General features: G+C 44.3%; 1 protein-coding gene and 1 long non-coding RNA gene across 4 annotated transcripts in view; one reads left to right on the top strand and one right to left on the bottom strand.

The window, feature by feature from the left end:
* The window catches only part of LOC128124801 (uncharacterized), a 32,725-nt gene extending 10,144 nt beyond the window's left edge, over positions 1–22,581 (top strand). For both annotated transcript variants that reach the window (XR_008222980.1, XR_008222979.1), the window contains one exon: positions 17,706–22,581. This is a non-coding gene — a long non-coding RNA (uncharacterized LOC128124801). The remainder of the gene's footprint in view (positions 1–17,705) is intronic.
* Zscan18 (zinc finger and SCAN domain containing 18) lies at positions 1,689–13,826 on the bottom strand. 2 transcript variants are annotated; one of them, XM_052761430.1, is made up of 7 exons: positions 12,862–13,824; positions 7,685–9,426; positions 6,978–7,127; positions 5,709–5,815; positions 5,368–5,446; positions 4,470–4,568; positions 1,689–3,374 (listed from the first exon to the last, which is right to left on the bottom strand). In XM_052761430.1, exons 2-7 carry the CDS (start codon positions 9,324–9,326, stop codon positions 2,848–2,850), a joined length of 2,604 nt encoding a protein of 867 aa, XP_052617390.1. In that variant the 5' UTR covers positions 9,327–9,426; positions 12,862–13,824; the 3' UTR covers positions 1,689–2,847. The 2 variants fall into 2 exon arrangements, with proteins under 2 accessions (XP_052617390.1, XP_052617391.1); XM_052761431.1 differs by having other exon boundaries at positions 3,195–3,370; positions 12,862–13,826.
* Positions 22,582–24,059: the final 1,478 nt, after the last annotated feature.

Consider the following 24,059-nt stretch of genomic DNA (forward strand, 5'->3'; position numbering starts at 1 on the left):
ATCAAGGCCACCATGAGCTATATATAGCAAGAGACTTTGCCTCAAAAATATAAAATTTACTTTAAATATCAAAACTAGCCTAGTTGTTGGTGTATAATCCTAGCACTTGGGAGATCAAGACAGGAGGATCCGAAATTCAAGGTCATCCTCAGTTACTTTGCAAATTTGAGGCAAGGTTGAGCTCTAAGACCCTATCTCAAAAAACCACCACAAAAAAATAAGCAAAAATCCAAACCTGTGTAACTACAAAACTCTTCAAAAAGCAGGTGCAGTTACTTTAATGTTTACCCCTTTATGCTCCATGTTATCATTCCAACATACAAAACTATCTTTGAAATCTAATGCGCTAGTCACTTGCAGCCCATCAGTTCATTGGAGCTACATTTCAGGTGCTAACCAGACACATGTACCCACCTTACTGGACACAGCAATTCTGGTCCTTTGTTCAGCTGTTCTGACCTCCTTTGTTAAATGACTCATCCTTTCCCTGCTTCTTCCTTGAGTGGCTACAGATAGATGTGTAGGAAAGACCAGTTTAAGTGGCTTAATGGGCTCTTGGACTTAAATCTACCTGAAAAACGTATACTGCTTCAAAAATCCATGGTCCATCCCAGTAACAGAAGAGTGAGCTTGTGAATGCTGGAAACAACTGATAAACATGGAGGGAGAATCACTGTAAATTTCATGGTAAGGACTTGATTTAGGCAATTGTCAATGAATGATAAATACCGGGCTAGAATTTTGATTAAGAGCAGGATACTTACCTTATCGCAAAGCATCTTCTCACATATTGCTTAAACACCCCAAACAGTGAGCAAATCAGGTATCACAACAGGAAGCACATGGGTACTGCACACCCTCAAGACGGAGGAAGTATGTACACATGGGCACATTGAGTAGAATGTTAGTCACAGCAGGTCTGGGTAAGGAGTGCACGTATATCCTTTATACTCTTTTATTTTTGTGCCTTTCCTGCACTTTCAACTTTAGAATAGGGAGACAGACCTCCCACTGGTTCACTTACACAAAAGAAACTGAAGAGATTGAGTACTAGGATGTAGCACAGGAAAAGCTCTCAATGATAACAGAACAAAACAGGCTGATAGGTCTGTACTTGCAGTGGAGTTAGGAAAACACATTTAGACTGTTTTACCAGAAGAAAATTTAGTTCAGCTTAGCAGAGGGAAGCACCTAAATAGGAAGTGTGAGGATCCTTATAGGTGATGAGGCCATCTGATCAGTTCTCTTTAAGCCAGCAGTTCTCAACCTCCCTAACACTGCTACCTTTTCATACAGTTCTCGTGTTATAGTGACTCCCAACCATAAACGTATTTTGTTGCTACTTCATAACTAATTTTGCTACTGTTATGAATTATAATGTAAATGTATGTATAGGATATCTGATATCCTATACATACATTTACATTATAAATTTAATAAATAAATAAATGTGGCTCATAACCCACAGACTGAGAACCACTGCTCTAAGGCTTTGTGAGTGAAAGTGATTTGAGTCTTCTCCCAGGTAAAGGGAACAGGCTTTTCTCCACATGTTCCAAGAATCCCATATAAAAAAAGCTACAGCAGGGATGGTACCTGGATCTCAGACTCACTGCATGGATGAGAATGTCTCTGTCACTAACACTCAAGGAAGCAGCTCCACAATTACAAAACAACAAACTATAAAATGAATGAATAAATAAATACTTTATTATGGTAAGCCTCTGATTTGGGGGTTACACAAATTGCCTCTTCAAACATTGACAGAAAGAGACACCTTTCTGTATCTGCAGGGCAGTTAAATTTATGGTAAGGCAACAGAAACAATGCTGTAATCTGAAATTAAAGCAAAACCACAAGATCACCTATGTAGGCCACGTTTGGTTCTCTTAGCTCAGATACAGATCATTTCTTCAACCTTTGTTAGTATTTTTAAACCGGTTTTGATCATACCCCCTAATAAATACATTTAACATGATAGCCAGGTCTCAGATACACAGCTGAGAAGTTTCACAAAACAACACTTGCCTTTACTACATGATGCGTTCTGACCTACTTTATTCTATTGCATTGCTTTGTAATGCCAGTGGCCATCCACTGACTGGATTTCACAATTCACTAATGGGCTGAAACCCAGAGTCCAAAATCAGCATTTTTTTTTTTGTGATCTTTGTAAGTAACTCCATATATTAAGAGACATGTGGCTTGAACTCACAGTTTTTGTTCTTGAGGATTCAGAAGTAAACCTGACATCACATATTTATAGAAAGGCCAAACAGATGGCAAGAATTATGTGTGAACAAACAGGGAGCTCAAGGAGAAGCAACTGAGGCAAGGGGGGCTCAAGAAAGCGCTAACAGATCAAATACTTAAAGGCAACTCAACACTTTGTACCATGTCAAATGACCAGAGTGTGTGTGGTATTAAGAGACTGCGGAAATGGAGTTTCCCCTCACGGCTGATGGCTTACAGGATAGGACATAGCCTAAGGTGTATTTCTAAGAGGAGGGCTTCTTGCAGCCATGCCCATTTCCAGTTGCTTCCAGCACATTAGCGTCCAGAAAGAGATACAGATATGCCCATAGATACCACAGGAAGCCACTATCACACATGAGCCTTAAGATCACTCATGCTTAAGATCACTGTCATGTCACAGGACACTCACAGCAGAGTTGCTCATCCTTACACCTGAGGTTGTATAGGGAAAACCACCCACACTAGGAACTGTCAATCCTCTCAAGCTTTGTTTGTGGCAGACAGGGGCTCTGGGCGTGGCTTTTCTTTTTTTGTATGTGACTTGACCACAGCCAAGTTGAACAGGAAGGGTTCCTAGCAGTCCTAGCTCACCTAGCATGTCTTAGTGCTGTGGTTCTTGTGATGCTCCAGAAGGTTCGAGATCCATGCAAAGGCCTCCCCACATTCACTACATGTGTAGGGCTTTCCTTGGGATGCATCAAACTCATCAGTTGCAGGACATCCCGCAGCAGAAGTTCCTGGGTCCTGCCCAGAATCATGGCCATACACATGAAGCACCTTCCCGGCATCAGATGGCACTTTGTAGCTGGTGGAGCTGGAAGGACACTCAGGGTCCTCTTCATCCTCATCATCTGGATGACGCCTCTTTGTCCCAGTGCCTTGATGTGGGGTATCCTTGTCCTGGGCTGACTGCTGGATGACTGATTGCCTCTGGGGACTGGCAGGACTTGGATCCTCATCCTCAGCATCCAGAGCCTTCTGAGGTTGCTGTTCCTCCTCCTGGGCAGTATCTATTGCAGGGCTAACAGGAACATCCCTTGAAAGCCTCTCCATCACTGTCTTCCCCATGGAGACTTCCTCGCACACATTTCCTTTGCTTTCCTGCTGCCCGATGCTATCTGAAACAAAGTCAAAATGTGAGCAGTGCTATTTCCCAGGCTCTGAGACAGAAACTGACTTGAGCAGAAATCAAGACAATAAATAAAGTGTGAAGCCCAAAGGGCTGAGCATAGGTTAAATAGCATCGGGTAAGAACAGTGACATGCACAGCCTAACCCTCTTTACAGCTCAGACATCACATAGCAGCTGAGTTTAGTATCACAAGCCTCACAAGACCCATTATCTGTTCTTCCCCCTCCCAATCTGCATGCCCTTCTTTAACAGTCGGAATGTCTGCTGAGCTCACTACTGAGCATTATGCCTAGGGTGTTTGGAGGTCAAGGTGGCCATGTGACTCTATTCTGTTCAGAAATTCAAATGGTGAGGAGGAGCCTCCTTCCTGCTGTGGTGAATTAAGATCTGCAGCAGCTTTTCTGACTGAGGTGACTTGGCAATGGAGGGTACAAAGAACTATGAGAGGGTTCAGGGGACATGTCTGTCACCAGTAAGTACCAAATGAGTCTTGGTAAGCCGTCCAGTTATACCCATGGCCCTCAATGAACCACCATAGTCTCTGGCTTGGCCCTGGAGTCAACCATGGCCAATGGAACAGTGGCATGCACGTGTAACATGCAGAGGTGTGATATGTGCTTACCCTCTGGGATTCTCCCCATGAAACCCAGCAGCATCTGTGAGAAAGCCAGAGCCAGCCCTTTGGAGAGGTAACAAGAAAAACTGAGGTCCACAGCCTGAACTGAGTTCCATGGAGAGCCAGTGTCATCTGGACCGTGTGTGGGAGACCATTGGGACATTTGAGCCCTAGATAGGCCTCTGGATGGCAGTGGCTTTGTGTGTGACCCTCAGCATCACCAAAAAGGAGAAGGGCTAGTTGAGCTCAGTCAGTTGATAGATCACAAATGTATAGTCTTTTGGGTGACATGTTTTAGAGGAGTTCAGTGTGCAGCAAGAAATAATCAAATGGTATTTTGTCCCGACACAGTGGATAGGAAAATAAGGCTAATCAAAGTGTGAGGAGCCCCATCAGCCTTAAAAGAGAGTTTGTACCCTTTATCCCCCCACGAGGCCCTATCTATAACCACCTAATTTGACCTCACCTGGGAGGCTGCCTCCTGGCAGTTCTTCCACCGCACAAGGTTCCTCTGATTCCTCTGTCTTCAGCGTGGAGGATGGACCAGCCTGGAAAAACTGACACCCTGAGGTTTAGAGAGAAAAAAAGTAGAGGAAGCACAAACAAAGCTAAGAGGCCTCATGTCCTATTGGGTCTCTGAGACCCAGACTGCAACTACCTTTTTCTCTGCATTAAGACAATTCCTATCCATCTGCCCACCCCCATCCCCCAACACCACCACCACCAAAGCTAACCTCTAGTCAGAGCCCCTGGAAAGCTGAGGTTTCTAACGAAGGTAGCAGAGGCAAAGAAGAAGATCTTATGTGAGGCTAGAAGCTGCCTATGAGCAGGTAGGAAATGGGGAATGTACAGAGAGCAATGTTGAACACATAGCATAAAATGGGCTCAGTAGCAGGGCACATGCCAAGCATTTGTGAGATCTTGGATCAATCCTCAGTACTAATAAAACTAAAATACAGAATGAGAACTAAAAAAGGCCTCAAAAGTCTACATATGAGCCTCCCTATGAAGAACTTCAGTAAAAGATCATTCCTCAGGCACAGCTCTGCACCAACAAGGTGGGAATGCTAGAGTGTTGGAGCCAGAAGGCCTTTCTGGATCTAAACACTTCAGTTCTCATAGGCCAAGGCTGCAAACAAAGCCCCAGAGTCCAGATAGAACTCAAAAGTGTAGAACAGGACAAATGGAAAACTTGGCAAACAAATCCTAACTCAAAGACACTTAAAACATGTTCTGCTCCAAACAACTTAAATCACCCTTGGTATCCCAACTACAGTTCCTGGGACAGGGTCAGAATCTTCCATGCCAACAGTTCTGGAAGAAGATGCAGGGTAGAACGTGAGCCAGTGGGAGGTGGGTCTCACCCCACAGGAGAAGCTTGCTGTAACTGGTCAGGTTATCCTCTCTGGGGTCCAGGTGGTCCCATTCTGACTGTAGAGGCTCCTGTGGAAATGATAATGGCTTCTCAAACAGTAGCTCTGACCCAACCCAAGTTATACTGAAGCAATGCCCTTCCTTAAGTTCTACCCTTGAGTTTCCAAAAGGGCAGCTTTCTTAGCCAAAGCATTATAGATGTCTGGGTTCCTAATCCTTTGCTGTGATAGAGTATTAATATTGAGAGAAGGAGCAACAGTCGGAAGGGAAAGTCCATGTGAGTGGCCTGACAAGATCAGCCTCCCAGGGCCAGCAGTGACTCCTTTACCACCTTTGTTTCAGCTGTGGCAGGGTTGGCCTCCTCCTCCTTTTCTCCTTCTGTATGCTCTTCATCAAGGTGCACAGATTCCAGAGTAGGCCAGGCTGGAAGAAGGGGAGCTGAGGAGACAAGTTTTCAGTGGCTGTGTATCTCCAAACTAAGCATATCCCACTACCTCCCACATAGGCCCCAAGACAAATATAGAAAGGCTTCCCCCTGTACATGTCACAGGTCCCAAAGCTCAGTGAACAATGCACTTGTCTGCAATTGACAGAGCAGGGTGGACACAAAAATAAAAAATAGTGACAGCCGGGTAGTGGTCGCAGTAGCGGACACCTTTAATCCCAGCACTCAGGAGACAGAGGCAGGAAGATCTCTTGAGTTTGAGGCCAGCCTGGTCTACAGAGTGAGTGCCAGAGCAACCAGGGCTACACAGAGAAATCCTGTCTTGAAGAAAAAAAAAAAAAAAAGACAGACATTGAAGCTCATCAGTGACCCTAGAAATGCCAATTCAGATCACAAAGGAAGGACTTTTTTTGTGCCAACTAGTTTGGTAGAAATGTTAAACAACACACAGGGCAATTGGGCACCCTCCTATGCTGGCTTTAAATGTATCACAAAGGTTTTGGATAATCACATGAATGTTAAAGTGTACATGCCCTCCATCCAGTGGTTGCTAGAAAACCATGCTACACATGCTAGAGTGCCCACAGTAAGGCCATGCTACTGTAGTCCATTTTTAAAATGCAAAACAGAAAGGCTGAGTATATGGAATGCTGAGCAGCTGAGGAGCCAAAAGTTTGACCACAGCTGCCCTATTTGAATAACAAATGAGAGGGCACAAGTCTACCATGGTCCTACAGACCTTCTGTACATGTGTGATATGGAGAAAGACATGACAGGACATCCTCCAAGATGGGGTAAGGAGAAAAAAAATTTTTGGCAGTACTGAGGTTTTAACTCAGAGCCTCATGCTGCTAATGGGCATCCTCCTATGCTGTCATTGAATTATATCTACAATGAAATTATTTCTTGGTTGATAACCATGTAAGGCTGACAAAATTTGCAAGACAAATTGAGCAAAAAATAAAAAATAACACATCTACCATATGCAATGATCTACAGAAACAAGTCCCAACTGCAGTAGACATCCATGCCTTGCTATCTGACCTCGCCCTGGCTTTCATGCTGCCTCTACCACATCCTCCCTTCCCCAACCACAGACTCCCTTCCATCGCCTCAATGAAGGCCAGCCGAGGCTAGAGGACTGCTGCTACTTACAAGTATCACGGCGTACAAGGATGTCCCTAGGTCTTAGGTTTCTGCTGGGACTCAACAACCCACGAGGTAGCAGCAAGGGCTCAGGACACCTCTCATAGTCTCCCTCGCTGAATGAAGATGATGACCCACCCGGGGAACACAACATCATTCCTGTGTACAATCGAGGCAATAGTGACTCCAATAGGCTGAGACACATGCTAACAACCATACAGCATAACAACCATACAATGTGCCAGGTATGGACCCAAGGTATGACCCAAACCCTAGGCTCCCAGACACCATCACCACCCATCTTTCAGGCCCCACCCTTAGACATGGAGGAAACCTCCAGCTACCAATGCACCCAGAATATTTACCTAGTTTTTAAGAGCCTGGTACCTGCCTTTGATTGCCCTCCATTTCTCCTCCTCCCTAACATCTGGAAAGCAAATGTGAGGGCAGGAACCCAAGGCAGCTGTCCTAGTCCATGAAGCAAGCCTCATGGAGATGCCACTGGGCAGAGAGGTGGGGGCTCAGATCCCTGGTGACTGAGGAGCTCCCTTACCAGCTCAGGGACGGTTGTTTCTGCGCCCCTTAACACATGGGGTGACTACACTCTCAGGAAAGCCACAGCTGGAGTCTGAACTCTATGTTGCAGATTCCAATCCTTCCAGGACCTCCTGCCCGTCTCCTCTAAGGCATGCTTTCTTCTGGGGTAGCAGCCTCACCTGGCTCCTCCAGGATGTCAGAGAGACCCTCCACCAGGGAGGCAGCCTTCTTGCAGTTCTCAGGATACTGGGCTACCACCCAGGGACGAACCCTGTCTGGCAAGATGCCCAGGAACTGCTCCAGAACCAGCAGCTCCAGGATCTGCTCTTTGGAGCAGGCCTCGGGCCGTAGCCACTGGCGGCATAGCTCATGAAGTCTGGCCAGAGTCTGGTGAGGCCCAGCTGCCTCCTGGTAGACAAACTCCCGAAAGCGCAAGCGGGAAAACTCAAGGTCAGCAGCAGATCTCTCAGTGATGGTTTCTATTTCCTTCTGTTGGCTGGATTCTTCCTGTTGGTTGGGTTGATCCTTTTGGCTAGGCCCTTCCTGTTGGCTGAGTTCTTCCTGCTGACTAGGTTCTTCCTGTTGGCTGGGTTCTTCCTGTTGGCTAGGTTCTTCCTGTTGGCTGGGTTCTTCCTGTTGGCTGGGTTCTTCCTGTTGGCTGGATTCCTCCTGCTGGTTGGGTTCCTCCTGTTTGCTGGGCCCTACCTGCTGGATGGGCTTCTCTTGCTGAATGAATTCTTCCATTTGGATGGACTTATCCTGCTGAATAGACTCTTGCTGGATCAGTTCCTGCTGAATGGGCTCCTCTTGCTGGATGAGTTCCTGTTGGATAGAAGCATCATGCTGAATGGGCTCCTCCTGCGGAATGAATTCTTCCTTTTGGATTGACTTATCCTGCTGAATAGACTCCTGCTGAATCAGTTCCTGCTGAATGGGCTCCTCCTGCTGGATAAGTTCCTGTTGGATGGAAGCATTCTGGTAGATGGGCTCCTCCTGGTGGATGAGTTCTTCCTGTGGGATGGACTTATCCTGCTGAATGGATTCTTCCTGCTGGTTCAGTTCTTCCTGTTGGGTAGGCTTATCCTGCTGAATTGGCTCTTGCTGGATGAGTTCTTCCTGTTGGATGAGTTCTTCCTGTTGGATGAGTTCTTCCTGTTGGAGAAGTTCCTCCTGCTGAATGAGTTCTTCCTGTTGGAGAAGTTCCTCCTGCTGAATGAGTTCTTCCTGTTGGAGAAGTTCCTCCTGGTGGATGAGTATTTCCTGTTGGGTGGGCTTATCCTGCTGAACTGGCTCCTGGTGGATGAGTTCTTCCTGTTGGATGGGTTTGTTCTGCTGAATGGGTTCTTCCTGCTGCATGGGCTCCTCCTGCTGAATGGGTTCATCTTGCTGCATGGGTTCTTCCCACTGGTGAGGCTCATCCTGCTGCATAGGTTCTTCCTGCTGCATGGGTACATCCTTCTGGCCAGGTTCTTCCTCCTGACTAGGCTCATCCCGCTGACTGGGTTCTTGTTGCTCACTGAGTTCTTCCCTCTGGTTGGGAGGATTATCCTGCAGACTGGATCCCTCTCCCTGGTTGGGCTCATCCCTCTGACTAGGTTCTAGCAGCTGAATGGGTTCTTCTTCCTGGATGGGTTCATCCCGCCTCCTGGGTTCCTCCTGCTGGCTTGGTTCTTGTTGCTTAATGAGTACTTCCCTCTCGTTGGGTTCTTCTTGCTGGCTGGGCTCTTCCTGTTGGGATCTATCTTCTGACTGCAAAGTAGGTGGTTCTGGGTGGGGTAGGGAGCTTCTGGGGGAGGCCAGTGCCCTCTCCAAAGGCAGCATCTTCCCAGGCCTCCACAGAAATGCAACTGTGTCTAGCCAAGAACTCAGTGGAGACAGCAAGGATAACGAGGTACCCAGGAGAGGTCAGCAATACCAGGACCTGAGGAAAAGCAGAGGACATCAACAAAACAAATGCCCACATAGTGAGACCTCAGCCATGGCACACTCAGGCAAAGGAGAATGTAGGAGGGTGTCTGAGCACAACCATGTACCCACAATACCCAGGTCTCATACAGAATTATTTCTAAGCAATCTGCTCGCTACTGTCAGTGGAATTCCAGCTTTTTATTTATACAGATAAAAATTAAAGTAAGAATAGGGAAGGGCAACTTTATATAAGATGGTAATAATAGGATTTTTTTATCATGAATATGAATATGAAAATTTTCAGGACAATTTTCAATTATAAACCTAGATGAATATACCATACAATATCAGTAAATTCATTCTTACTAGGTATATTGTATATATGATGTAGGTCACATCACAATAGACTGGATTTATCCCCAAAATACAATGTCAGTTTAACATCTAAGTATGTATTATTAGGACTTTAGTTCTCCAAAACAAAAAGGTCTAGGTGCAGCATTGTCCTTCCCATGAAAACAATTATAACTCGGGGCTGGGGAGATGGCTCAGTAGTTAAGAACACTTGTTGCTCTTGCAGAGGACCCAGACTGGATTCCCAGCACCTACATGGTGGCTCACAACCATCTGTAATCACAGTTCCAGGGCATCCGATGCCTTCTTCTGACCTCTGAGGACACCAGGCATGCATGTGCCACAGACATGAAGACAAAACACTGCCATACATAAAATAAAGAAGCCTAACACACACACACACACACACACACACACACACACACACACAGAGAGAGAGAAAGAGAAAAAGCATTTTTTCTTCTACAATTTTGAGGGATTCAAAATAAAATCTGTCCATGACCATAGCTAACACCATCAACAACATGACCACTGTCTCCCTACCTAATCCAGCTTACCCTACAAGCACCACACTTCTTACAGGACTGGATTCTGAAGTGGTTCCTCAAAGTCCATATGCCCTGCATGTCCTCTCACACACACTTGATCATACTACTTCACACTACTTTATATCTCCATACTGTCTGTCTCCCACATTGAAATCTGAGCTAGGCGAGCAGGCTTATTATTTATAGACAGGCCACTATGGGCCCAGCAGTTTGGGCTTATGTATTTGTTCACTATGCCTTTTATAAAATGCATTTCTTTGTTGAAGGGCATGTTATATATGCCTAATGGCCAATAAGAATCTCATACCCATCTACCTGGGGTCAAGTTTAGGACCTATTTGAAGGATAAATGGAGAAAAAGAACACCCCAGCTACAGGGACAACCTCACCCCTACCACCTACAATGGCAGCACCCATTCCTTTATCTACACTGAGGATCCTCAGATCACAACACCCACCCAATACAGCTTAGCATTTTCTTATAACTTCTTTATCTCTGAGAGTGGGTAAACTGCCTGCTTTCCTTACAGGTGTCAGGTAAGAGCTCTCTGTCTGGCTCCATCTTGTCATCATCCATCCCTATCTGCATTTTCTGGTCACTTCATCTGCCATTTTTTTTAAAACCCGTGTTTCAACCACTTAATATTCTAATGATTCTTCTTGTCAAGTTCAACTACTTTAAAAATAAATTTCTGGTTTCCAAAACCTGCTAAACTTTGGGTTTCGTCCCTACCTCAAATTTAAAAACATTCTCTCATTCATTCTCTTAGAACAAAGGTAGCTAATGTAAGGCCTTGGATAACAGTGTAAGCCCTTGAGGTTGTCTTGATGGTGACTACTCACCTCTGTACCTTTAAAAGAATACAAAAGTGCACACAAGGGATCATTATTAAATAGTTGCTTTCTGTGACCCCTGCCAAGAATATATTTTGTATTTTCATATAAGGTCACACAGAGTCAAACAGATGTCCTAAATAAACTGGCCTGGGTTTAAAAAAAAAAAAAAAAAAAAAGCCACAAGATCACAGACCCAAACATCAGGAGAAACAGGGCTCACTGAAATATGGGGCCCTGTTCAGGCTCTAGAGCAGCAAAGGGAACTTCCATAGGACATTATTGGAATGTGGAAGAATGACCTTGTAGCATCCAATGTGGCCTCCAAAAAGCTGGCCGAGATACAAACCAACATAAGACAGGTCTAAGAGAAGAGGATTGGGCATGGAGGCAGTGGTGGAATACGAAGCAAGAGGCGCTTGGCGGTGGTGGCGCTCGCCTTTAATCCCAGCACTTGGGAGGCAGAGGCAGGTGGATCTCTGTGAGTTCGAGGCCAGCCTGGGTACACAAGGCGTTCCAGGACAGCCAACCAGGACGGTTACAAAGAGAAACCCTGTCTCAAAAAACCTAAATAAATAAATAAATAAAGCAAGAGGCAAGGAAAGGGACAAAACACTAACAAGTAGACTCTGGACACAGGGTAGGAAGGACTTCTATGACCTTAGAATTGTTCTATGTAAAAGCCAACCCTCAGCACCCCTTACCTGCCCCTTCATAGGTAACACTAGGAAAACTAATCTTTTCTATTCAAACCCTCCAGGTCAGGACAACACCTAAGAGACACCCCTCTGTCATAAATGGAGCTCCTGGACAGAGGCCCAGAAGTGTCCTCTGCCCCCTTAACAGAGAGGATCCCTGCACTCTAAAGCCCGCTGTTACCCCTCAGTCTAGTTCTATGTAAAACCGCCCCCCTCCCCAACTTTCCCGTACTCATCCCACCCGATGTACCTACAGATACCTTCAATCCTGCCTCTCCAGGACACAAAACAGGGATCCCCAAGTCCTCCCCTGGCCTTTATACATACTATCTTTCATCTTTCCCTCTGTGGACTTCCCATCCCTACCAGAACCTGCACATAGTGGCGTCCACCCACACTCTCGTCCCTTCCTCTGCTGCAGTCTGCCACCCTGAAGGGTCCCCTGGACTCTACCCTAATCTACATCTAAGCAGCTGTGGCACTGTGCCCTCTGTCCACCGCACAGGTAAAAACCACACCCCTAACCCTAGCCCAGCCCTCGTGTCCCCCAGATAGCCCTTCCCAACACAACACAAGCGAACTGCATTTCCGCGCCACAATCCCACATGTGGCACTCCCACGCACACATTAGAACCACACCCCCGATCCTGCCACACCATGCCCGCCCCGCACTCTGCACCTCGCGTCGCTAAGTTCGCCTACAGCGTTCCAGGGCCACACCCCCAACCCAAAAGCCTTAAAGCCTACTTCACATTTCCACACGTGGGAACCATCAGTCCTACCCTCTCCGCCCCAAATTCAAGCACCACTGCCCAGGCCACATCCCCATGAAAGTGCCTTGGCGTTTCAATCCCCTCCAGGGCACAGCACCTGGAGCCCCACTCCCAAGGTGGGACCCAAGGTCTCTGCTCCTGGCCCAGCCCACACAAGGCAGGCCCATCGCTCCGCCGGTCCCTCTACACTAGCCGAACGCCTACCGCCCCACGTAGAAGAGCGCCGGGAGGCCCGACCCACCTGCTGCGCAGCGATGCCCCACGGGCTCCCGCAGTCTCGAACACGGAGAGGTGATGGCGGCCCACTGCAGTACGCGTGCGCGGCCTGCAGCGCCGGAAACCGCGACCCCCAGCACGCCGCGGGGCCGTTCGCCAGACCTGGGCGGGGCGAAGCTGCTCTGACAGCATCGCCAGTCTATCAGAGGGAAGGCTGGCTCCCCTTCGCCGCCACGTGCGCCTGCGTCACTTCCGATGCCATGACAACGGAGTAAACAAACAAACCTGAATTTTAAAAAAAAAGTCTAGGACCACCAGAACCTGAGAGGCGGAGACTAAGACCGGAAAATACCAGCTTAAGAAACAAAAACACGGCACCATGAGACCCAAAGACAGTGGAGACGGAGTCTAGAAATCCAGAGATGAGACACAGAGAAACTGAAATGAGGAGACCTACAGACACAAAAATGGGGACCCAGCACAAATTGGGGACTCGAGATCCTGCGCAGTCAAGAGACAAGTAGCACACCCAGTATGGGCAAACAGAGTTAAATACCCACTGTAGGAGAAACTCAGAGTTAAATACCCACTGTAGGAGAAACACTCTGAGGCCGGGATTGAGGGATGGAGCGAAGGCACTGAGATCAGAGACACTGACTGGGTGAAAACAGTTAAAGTTCCAGAGAGCAAACTGATTTCCAACACCTTGCCAAATCCTTGCTATCTCTACACTGAGCAACCAAAGAAGTTGGGGCTAGACTCCTGCAGAGATGGGAAGGAAGCTGCTTTCCACAGCAGAGCTTCTGAACGTCATTTTGGTTGTCTGGAATGGTTTTTGAAATGTATAGCTGAACAACTTAGCACTGAATAGATTTCATTTCTTTTTCCATTCTGACCATTTTAAGTTCTATCACAATCAGAATGGTTCACTCCTCCATTTTAACAATCACACCCTCCATCATCTGCGACCCCTGATGTGCGGTCCCTCAGTGCAGGTTTGTCCCTACAGATTTCATATAAATGTAAACCTATGGCCTTTTGACATACTCTTTCACTGTACGTAATTCCTTTGAGATCCATTAATATGTGTAAATAGTTTGTTCCTCGTTATTGTTTAGAATTCAATAATATACAAGTTTAAACATTCACCAGTTGGGCTTTAGGCTTGCCTCCAAACTTTTGATATTTAAAAAACGCTATGAAAATTCATGTTCAGGTTTTTGTGTGAACATTACTTACTTTTGAAAGAAGATAAATGCCCATGATGCAGTTGCTCTGCACAAAGTAAGCATATGCTTAATGTTAAAAACTAAACAAACCAATGAAATCTGCCATATCCTTTTCTAGAGCTGTGCCATTTTACACTCCCACCACCAGCGTATGTATGAATCCATTTTTCTGAAATCTTGCCAGTATTTGTTGGTTGTCAGTCTTAGCTGTTCTGAGTATGATGATATTGTGGTTTAGTTTCTTTCCATTTCCCTAATGGCCAATATGGTTGAGCATATTTTCAGGGTTATTTGCCATCCATATATCCTCTTAAGTATCTGTTCATGTGTCTCACCAATTTTCTAGTTTTTAAATGAATTTTGAGTTTCAAGAGATCTTTATAATATTTTTACCTATAAACTGTCCTATAAGAGTTTGCAAACCCTTTCTCCAGTATATTGCTTTTTATGTCCTTACCACGCCCTTACCAAAGGATTTTAAATTAGATATGTAATTCATGAATATATCCTTTTATGGACCATGTTCTTAGTATCAAGTTTAACAACTTTATGCTGAGTCCTAAGCCTTGAATGTTTGCTCCTATATTATTCCTGAATGTTTTATAGTTTTACCTGTTATATTTAAGTCATCATCAATTTTGAGTTATTTTTGTACATTGTGAAATTTATATTGAAGTTCATCCCCACACCCAACCATGGATGTTGGGATCTTTTCTTCTGACTACTCACCTTCCCAACACCAACCATCTCTTCAAAGCTAACTAGGTATCCATATTCCCATCCAGTTCTGACACTACTCAGAACTAATGCAATTAAACTAAGGGCTTGGTTCCACCTTAAACACCAATACTCACACTTTGCCAGACTATGTCCCCATCCCTCAATTTGCTAGAATAGTTCACAGAAGAGAAACACACTTTGCCTCTGATAACTGGTTTACTGTGAAGGATAAAAAGTTAGGCACAGCCCAATGAAATCAATATGGTGGTCAAGGTATGAATGGGAGAGAGAAAGATGGCGGACCACCCGACCAGCACACACACTCTTGCCAAACCAACAGGGATTTTGTTTGTTTGTTTCTGTTTTTAAGCTGAAAGGACTTCAAGTTTTCATCTCTTAATACTCCGGTGACCAGGCCCTTTACTGATGAAATCTAGGGACTCTATCCTGAGTTCTGTCAACATAAAGTGTGGTTGAAAGGGGTTCTTAATGAACAAATAACACTCTTACCAAGAAACTCCAAGATTTAGCTCTGTGCCAGCAACCAGGGACAAAAATCAAATGCATTTTATATGATAGATGTAAACTGCTCTAGCACCATTTGTTGAGAAGCTTAGCCTATCTCCATTGAATAGCTTTTTGCATCTTAAAAAAAAATATGTTTGAAGTTCCTTTGTGGGTCTATTCCTGCCTCCATTCTGTTCCAGTGCCACACTTTTCTGATCATTATAACTACAGAATAAGAACACTAGGGAGCATTCATCCTCTTGTTTTTTATTTTTCAAAATAGTCTTAGTGAAGCCTTATGCTTTGCCATAAAAACTGTAGAGTAAGTTTATCTAAGTTTACCAAAACAAACAAAACAACCCACCTTGATGGGCCAAACATTGTAACACATGTCTGTTAGCCCAGGTCATGGGACTGGTGTGGCATTTTGAGTTAACAGCCAGCCTGGGTTACAAAGTTAGACTGTTCCTAACCCCCTCAGACCAACCAGCCAAACAAACAAACAAAACAACCTTGCTAAAAATTTCTGGAGAATTTCACTTTTCTTTCCCCCTAGTTATAGTTCCTTGGAGTTTCTAGTGTAATATTCAGTAATGGCGATAACAGGAGACAGCAATGAATCTTCACCATCAGTTATGCTAAGTTATTTGCATATGCCCTTTCTTTTTTTTGTTTTTTTTTTTTTGTTGTTGTTGTTGTTTTGGTTTTTCGAGACAGGGTTTCTCTGTGCAGCTTTGCCCTTTCTAAGTAAAGAATTACCCCTTTACTCATAACATCATGGAAGTTTTGTTAAGTGCTTTCTGCGTATAACGATAAAGTCTGTGGATGGGATAGATTATAATAACTTTCAAATCCAGAGCCAGTCTTGCACTGTGAGGATGAACTCCTCTGTTAGTCTGCATTGTTCTCATCTACCACAGCTTTTTTTTTTTAAGATTTATTTATTACGTATACAGAGTTCTGCCTGCATGTATCCCTATAGGGCAGAAGAAGGCACCAGATGTCATTACAGATGGTTGTGAACCACCATGTGGTTGCTGGGAATTGAACTCAGGACCTCTGGGAGAGCATCCAGTGCTCTTAACCCCTGAGCCATCTCTCCAGCCCCTACTGCAAGCTTTTATGTAGTAATAGTTTTTTTGTTTGTTTGTTTGTTTTTAGTTTTTGGTTTTTGGAGACAGAGTTTCTCTGTGTAGCTTTGTGCCTTTCCTGGAATTCACTCTGTAGCCCAGGCTGGCCTCGAACTCACAGAGATCTGCCTGCCTCTGCCTCCCAAGTGCTGGGATTAAAGGCGTGCACCACCACCGCCCGCTCTTAGTAATAGTTTTGAGAATGTTGGAAGCATCTATTCCTGCCTTCATTCTGTTCCATTATGCATATGCTTTGCCACATAAGTTTTAGAAAAAGTTTGTGTAAGTTCACAAATGAACAAAAACAGCTTGATATGTGTATAATCATAAGGCATATTAGTTTGCAGTTTTCTTGTACTCTCTTTGGTATTAGTACCCAGGTAGTAGAGACTTCATAGTGAATTGGGAGGGCTCTGCTCTATGGACAGGGTTAGTACCTTTATAAAAACAGATTTCGGGAGCTTGCTGGCTTCTTCCACAGTGTGGACACGGCAAGAAGGCACTGTTTTTAAGGAACAGACTGTCATGGTATTATGGCTGGACCTACTGATGCCTTCATCTTGGAATTCCCAGCCTCGAGAATTATAATTTCTATTGTTTACAAATTACCTAGATTATAGCCATTTTGTTAAAGCAGCCTGAACAGACTAAAAACTATGCCTTATCCTCAATGTCTGCTGATCTGTAGTGATACCTCTTTCATTCCTGATGTTGGTAACTTGTATTGTGGTCCAACTAACTATAAGTTTGTCAATTTTATTATATTTCAGTTACATACTGACAACAATTAAGAACATAATTAGCTGAATTAGCCAGGTTCTAGTTGACTCACTTATCTGATTATCATCTCCTGGATCCTTCTCATGGTACATTTTTTTAAGATGTATTCATTTATCACATATATAGTATGCCTGTACACCAGAGGAAGACTCTAGATCTCATTACAGATGGTTGTGAGCCATCATGTGGTTGTAGGGAATTGAACTCAGGACCTCTGGAAGAGCAGCCAGTGCTTTTAACCCCTGAGCCATCTCTCCAGCCCCCCTCATGGTAGATTTCTATCTTATTTCATAATCTATAGAAAGTGGGATAGCAAGTTCCTAGTTAACTCTTTTACATTATAGCAACAGGTATAAGACTAACAAGGAAAAGGCCTCTCACTCCGTATCTCAACTGGTCCCTCGGTTGAGTTGGCTCCTCCCTTCCCTGCTGGTGACTTGTTATTCTTAAATCCACATTGCCCATTGCATTATCAAACTAACAACTCACTTCCTCTCTTCTAGATTTGGGCAAATTAAACTTGATGGCTTTACAAATGAAAAACGCCTGAAAATAGCTCCCAGTTTCTACCATGGGTCTCTCCATCCACCTTCCCAACCACTAGCCTTTTCTGTTGTGTCCAGGCAGCAGAAAGCAGATTGACTGTTTCCATCAGGGATCCCTCTCTGGAAGAAGGAATTAAAACAGGAGATAGACTCCCCTCAGGAATTAAGAGCCTTCGAGATATCCTGGGAGAGTGGGGAGAGGAACTATGACATGGAGTAGAGGTCCTTGTTGGCTAAATTAGTAATTAAGAGCCTGCACAGACCCAGGTTTTGACTGCTGTGGGTACCATACACACCATGATGGATAAGAACTGGACATCGTGCTCCTTCCTACCCCAACCTGCGCTACCACCCTGAAGGATATACACCCAATGGCCAACCAACCAAGATCTCACTTCAGTAACCAGAGCTTAGATACTGTACCTGCTTGGTTTGTTCATCTACAAACATCCCAGTTATCATCACCCACCTGCTAGAGAAGCAAGTGGAGTTTCTAGTACTTTTCACCTCCCGTCTGCCAACTCTGCCCAACCTAGGAGGCCTCCAACCTGTGAGCATCAGCTTTCTCCCAATCCGATTATGTACACCAGAATGTGCGAAGCAAAGCTGTCTATGAACTACCAGAAACAGGTCTCAGAGTCAACAGAAGCATGGAAGGGCTGTTTGCTTCCCTTCTCTTTCAGTCAGAGAAGAGTAAGTAGTATCATCATCATCCTTAATAAAAACTATCAACATCGGTTAACGGCTGTTTGGTCTCGAGGATGTCTGGACACAGCAAGCAGGGCGGCAAGGCTCACGCCAAGGCCAAGACTCGTTCCTCCTGGGCCGGCCTGCAGTTCCCTGTGGGCCACGTGCACCGGCTCCTCCGCAAGGGCAACTACTCTGAGCAGGTGGGCACCGCTGCCCGGGTGTACCTGGCGGCGGTGCTCGAGTCCCCCATTTGTACCTGGCGGCCGTGCTGGAGTACCTGACGGCCGAGATCTTGGAGCGGGCTGACAACGCGGGCCCATGACAACAAGAAGCATCATGCCGGGCCACCTGCAGCTGACCATCCGCAATGAGGAGGAGGAGCTCAACAAGCTGCTGGGCCGCGCTTGACCATTGCGCAGGGCGGCATCCTGACCAACATCCAGGCTGCTGCCCATGGAGATAGAGAGCCACCACAAGGCCAAGGGAAAATAAGTCATTTAAAACAAAACAGTAAAGGCTCTTTTCAGAGCCACCCACACTGTCTTTAAAGAACTGAACATTTTGGATGTGTAACTTTATATGTAATTTCCTCTAGCCAATTGTTGTCTTAAAGTTGACCATTAGATTTTTGAGCCTTACTGTGGGAGGATTCGTTTTCCCCCTCTTGTTCATCGTCGAATAGAATCCGTTAACAGTTAACCCACAGCTTTCCACACCAGAATCAGTGCTTTGGGGTAAATGGGGTTGGAAGAAACTACACTGATGGGCAGAAGAATCAATGTGACAATTTGAACGCCTTTTTGTTGTTTAATATTCCTCCTAAACTTCATAATCCCTTCACACAAGTTTGAAAAATTTAAAATACACTAGTTTTTGCTTTAAAAAGAACTATCAACATCAAAACTAAAAACATCACCATTAGTAACAGTAGGTGTAACAATAAGCTCGGGAATTGCAACATAAGGCACCTGAGAACAACAGATCCGGACTGAACACCATGGTCCCAAAGCAACACATACTTCACCATAGCTCTGTAAGGCAGGACTTACATATACTTTGTGAGGAACTGAAGCCAAGAGGCTAATCCATTTCAGTTCACAACCACATGAGCAGTCCCATGAATAAAATCTAACAAGACAAATATGTGCTTTCATTCATCTTGCCAAGAAATACGTAGACACAGTCCAATATTTCCATACAATTTTTACTTTCGTTTAGTTGAGATTGCAGTTCTTGCATAGGCCCTCTAAAATGGGGATTTCCCATTTAAATGAGCACCTATTTACCAGACTTTTTTGTTGTTTATTTGTTTATTTGTTTTTTTATACATAGAAAGTTCTAAATGCCCACATGGATGTAAGTGTATGTGTACAATACTAATCACAAAATGTACTTCAGTAGAAGCCCCATAAGGACGCAGATGTTCTTTCTAAGCAGTTTGTTAAGCCCTGTGTGGTAACATGCAATCAATCCCAGCACTCACAAGCTGAGACAGGAGGATCAGGAATTCAAGGCCTGTCTTCAAAAGGAAAAAAAATTAATTAGCTGTTAAGAACCTATGCACTCCTCTGTGCAGCTTCCTTCTAATAAATGAACATTTTCAGCTTTCCAATAAAATCTTAAGAATTACATCTGATATGCCAATCATAGGAAGATTACTAATATCCAAGTGGGATGGACTGTATCAAACAGTGGCACACAGACTTAACCATCTTTAGTTCCAATAGATCTGCCAGTGTTGTTACCATTTCAGCAACAGCCCTCTTGAAAGTTCTCAGATAGAGGAATCTTACTAGTCATTCAATTCCTCCTTCTGATGCTACCATTTCATTAGGTGACTGATGGGAAGATGTATGCTGTACATGCTACTAAAAGAAAAGACTTACGATTTAAACCATGATGCTACTGGAAGGTTAAAATATGAAAGGACACACTTAAGAGTAAATGAAATGTAGTTCAGTCCTCAGAGGGCTAACTTCCAGATACCAAAGCCCCATAATTTACAATGGCATTATGCCCCTCTTCTGGCATGATATAGGGATATTTTATTTGTACTGAAACGTGATTTTATTTGTATGTTAATAAATAAAGTTTCCTGGGGATCAGAGCTAATAGCAAGCCATAGCAGAAGCTGGGCGGTGGTGGTGTACGCCTTTAATCCCAGCACTTGGGAGGCAGAGGCAGGCAGATCTCTGTGTGGTCAAGGATACAGCCAGCATGGAAACACACACCTTTAATCTCGATACCAACCATAGAAGACCTGGAAGTCTGTATAGATGGGCAGTGACGAGGAGGTCATGTCGTTGGGTTTACAACCAATGAGAAGGCAGAATAAAAAGTCAGTAAAAATGACAAACACACAGGATGTAAGTCTCTTGCCGAGGAGGACAGCAGTGGCAGTGAAGGGTAAGGTTTTTAGCTCTTAGCTTTTGCTCTGACCTCTTGGGCTTTTAACTTTGCAATTGGCTTTGTGTTTCTTGTTTAATAAGATTGTTCATCTACATGCCCCAGTAGACTTAATGTTCTAGTTGAAAGTATAAATAATAAAATACATTTAAGGTAGGTCTGGTGGTTCATTCTTGAAACACCAGCACTGGAGACACAATGAGACAAGATGACTGCTGTGAATTTGAGACCAGAAGGGCTACATACTGAGTTCCAGGTCAGCTAAGGCAACAGACTTGGTTTCAAAAATCCAAATAAAGCCTAGCGAGATGGCTCAGCCTAGGTAATGGAACCTGCTGCCAAGACAGACAACCAGAGTCTCGTCTCCATAACCCATGTGGTAGAAGGAAAGAACCAGTTCTCACAGTTGCCATCTGACATCCAGATGGGCACAACAGCTTTGTCACGCACAAAACAAATAAATGTAATGAAATAAATGAGGTAAATAAATATAGTAATACACATAAGGGGTTAAGGATGAAGAGTAGGAGAGAGCATGTGTCTATCATGTGTGAATCCCATAAACATCTCCAAAAACAACGCATTTAAAACCATTATAAAGCCTACGAAAACCATTATAGCTTAGCCCAGCCTATCTGAAACACGCCCAGAACATTTACGTTAGCCTCCAGTTGGGCAAAGGCATCAAAGGCAAAGCTGGCTAATAGTAAGTGTTCAATCATTCATTACATGAAATACTGTACTGAAAACATATAGCAGTGCTTTCACATCATGGTACAAGCAATGCATGGTTAGGTCAAACGACTGTAAATCAAGGGGGGTCTACTCACTTGTTAAAAATAGAAATCTACAAAAAAGCTGAGTGTGGATTTATACGGGGACAAATGTCCTACAAGAGTGAGTCTATAGAACTCATTCCCTAATGCACTAGAGTTGTATGTAATGCAGTAGCCACGTCGGTGTAGTAACATGAAACCTTTTCTCTCTCTCCTTTTCTTCCTTCCTTTCTCTAATGTGAATATCAGAGAACCAGAAGCTGCATATGTGGTTCATACTTTATTTTCATCAAATAAAGCAGCTATGGAAGAGCAGCCCTCGGGAGGCTTTCCCCACAGCGCAGGGCGTCTTCTGTTTCTACCGTAAGGGTTTTTAATCTTCATTTTTACTTTATTCACATGTGTGGCACATGCATGAGTGAGTGTGTCTGTGCACTTGAGTGTCTATAGATACCAGAAGACAGAGTTGGATCCCCTGGAGCTGGAACAGAAGTGGTTGTGAGCTGCCCAATGTGAATGCTGGGAACCAAACTCAGGTCCCCTGGAAGAGCAGCAAACATTCTTAACCAATGAGTCATCACTCCAGCCCCACTGAGTTTTCTTAAAACACCAAGAAATGCATCATCTTAACACAGTTCTCTACATTATCCCTCTATGGATTAATTCCAAATGCATTCTTTCAACAGAAGCATTCCAGCAGATATTGCTGGCCCTTAAACTGATTTTGTTAACTGAGTCTACTGATGGGAAAAAAGAGCCAGCCTTCTAAATAAAATGCTTTGCATGATCATTCCACGCCTATGATTTTATTCAGTGGTGCTGAGGATTGAAGTCAGGACTTCACAAATGCTAGGAAAGCCCTCCCTGCCACTTAACTATAAGCATACCCCTAAAAAGCCTATTTATAAACGTTTACATATCAGAAAAATGTAGTGAGAAATAAAGTCTTTCTCTTCTCTCAATTCTGTCACCAGAATTCAAATTTCTCATGGACGTAGGTAAAGCAAAAATTCATCTCTGAAGGTTTTAATTTGTTATGTTTCTAAGGTTCCTTTCCAGTATGTCAGACATTGGCAGAATAATCCTAATTTATTCGAGATACAATGTTTTATGGGCTCTGCTCCACGGACTACAGGGTGAGTTGCTATATTTTCAAACAACTACTCCTGAGTATAAATTCTAATAGTAACTAAAGAGAATGTGACAGTCACTGCCACCCATGTTCACTGAGTCCCCACAGAAATTATTCCAGTGTGACATCTCTGTGTCTAATGTGAGAGGACGATGCAATGGGAAATTGTCCCCTGTTGGACAACCTAGCAAGAGACCTCTTGAGTGTGTAACTCCTGCTCCTTGGTCAGGGAGGGGCTGTTCCTGAAGGCTTTGCCACAGTGATTAAATCCACAAGGCTTCTCAACAGTAGCAGTGTGAATCCTCTGCTGCTTGGAGGAGGCACTCTGTATATGTAGGGTTTCTCTGTGTTAAGAATTTTGGATGCTTTTTTTTTTTAAAGGTAACCACTGCTGTTGAAGGATTTTCCAATTTCATACACTTCACAGTCTTCTCCAGTGTGAATTCTGTGTTTAATAAGGTATGAACCACTAATGAAGGCCTTTCTACACTCAATGCATACATACAGCTTTTGTCCTGTGTGAATTCTCAGATGGACAATAAGGCAGAAGACTCCAAAGGAATATTTTTCACATGTATTACATTTGAACAGCTATTTTCCAGTATGATTTCTATGGTGAAAGACAAGAAAAGAATGGAGACTGAAGGACTTCCCAAACTGGACACATTCATAGGAAGTCTTTCCCATATGGGTCCTTTCATGCTTCATGAAAGCAGACATAGCATTGAAGGCATTTCCATACTTAGTGTAATTTCAAGCTTTCCCAGTTATATGGCTCATCTCCTACATGTATTCTTTGATGAACAACCAGGTTGTAATTCTTGAAGGATTCCCCAGTAATAGATCTCTTTCAACTGAGAATCCTCTGGTGCCCAGTGGAATGAGATTTCTTACTGAAGGAGGATACACATTCACTGCAAGCATAGCATTCATTTCCAAAGGCATTTCTGTAGCACAAATCTTAAAAGGTCTTATTATAAAGAACAAACCTGGAGCCTGGTATTGGGATGAATGCTGGAAGATCAGAGAAGCAGAACAAGCCACAGCTTCCTCACCTTGCCAGTTCCTCAGTTGATCCTGTTTCCTCATACTGGAAGCCTCTGTGTCCTTATCCAAATGGATCTCAGCTGAAATGCTTCTCAAAAGCCTAAAAGCTTAATCAGGCTCTAGTTCCTGGTCCTCATGCCTTATATACCTTTTTGCCATCACTTCCTGGGATTAAAGGCTCTTGTTACCACACCTGGCTGTTTGAACTCACAGAGAACCAAGTGGATCTCTTCCTCGGGAATGCTAGGATTAAAGGCGTGT

The sequence above is a fragment of the Peromyscus californicus genome, unplaced genomic scaffold (assembly GCF_007827085.1).
Source record: "Peromyscus californicus insignis strain IS unplaced genomic scaffold, ASM782708v3 Scaffold_4__1_contigs__length_199733344, whole genome shotgun sequence".
NCBI classification, from domain to species: domain Eukaryota; kingdom Metazoa; phylum Chordata; class Mammalia; order Rodentia; family Cricetidae; genus Peromyscus; species Peromyscus californicus.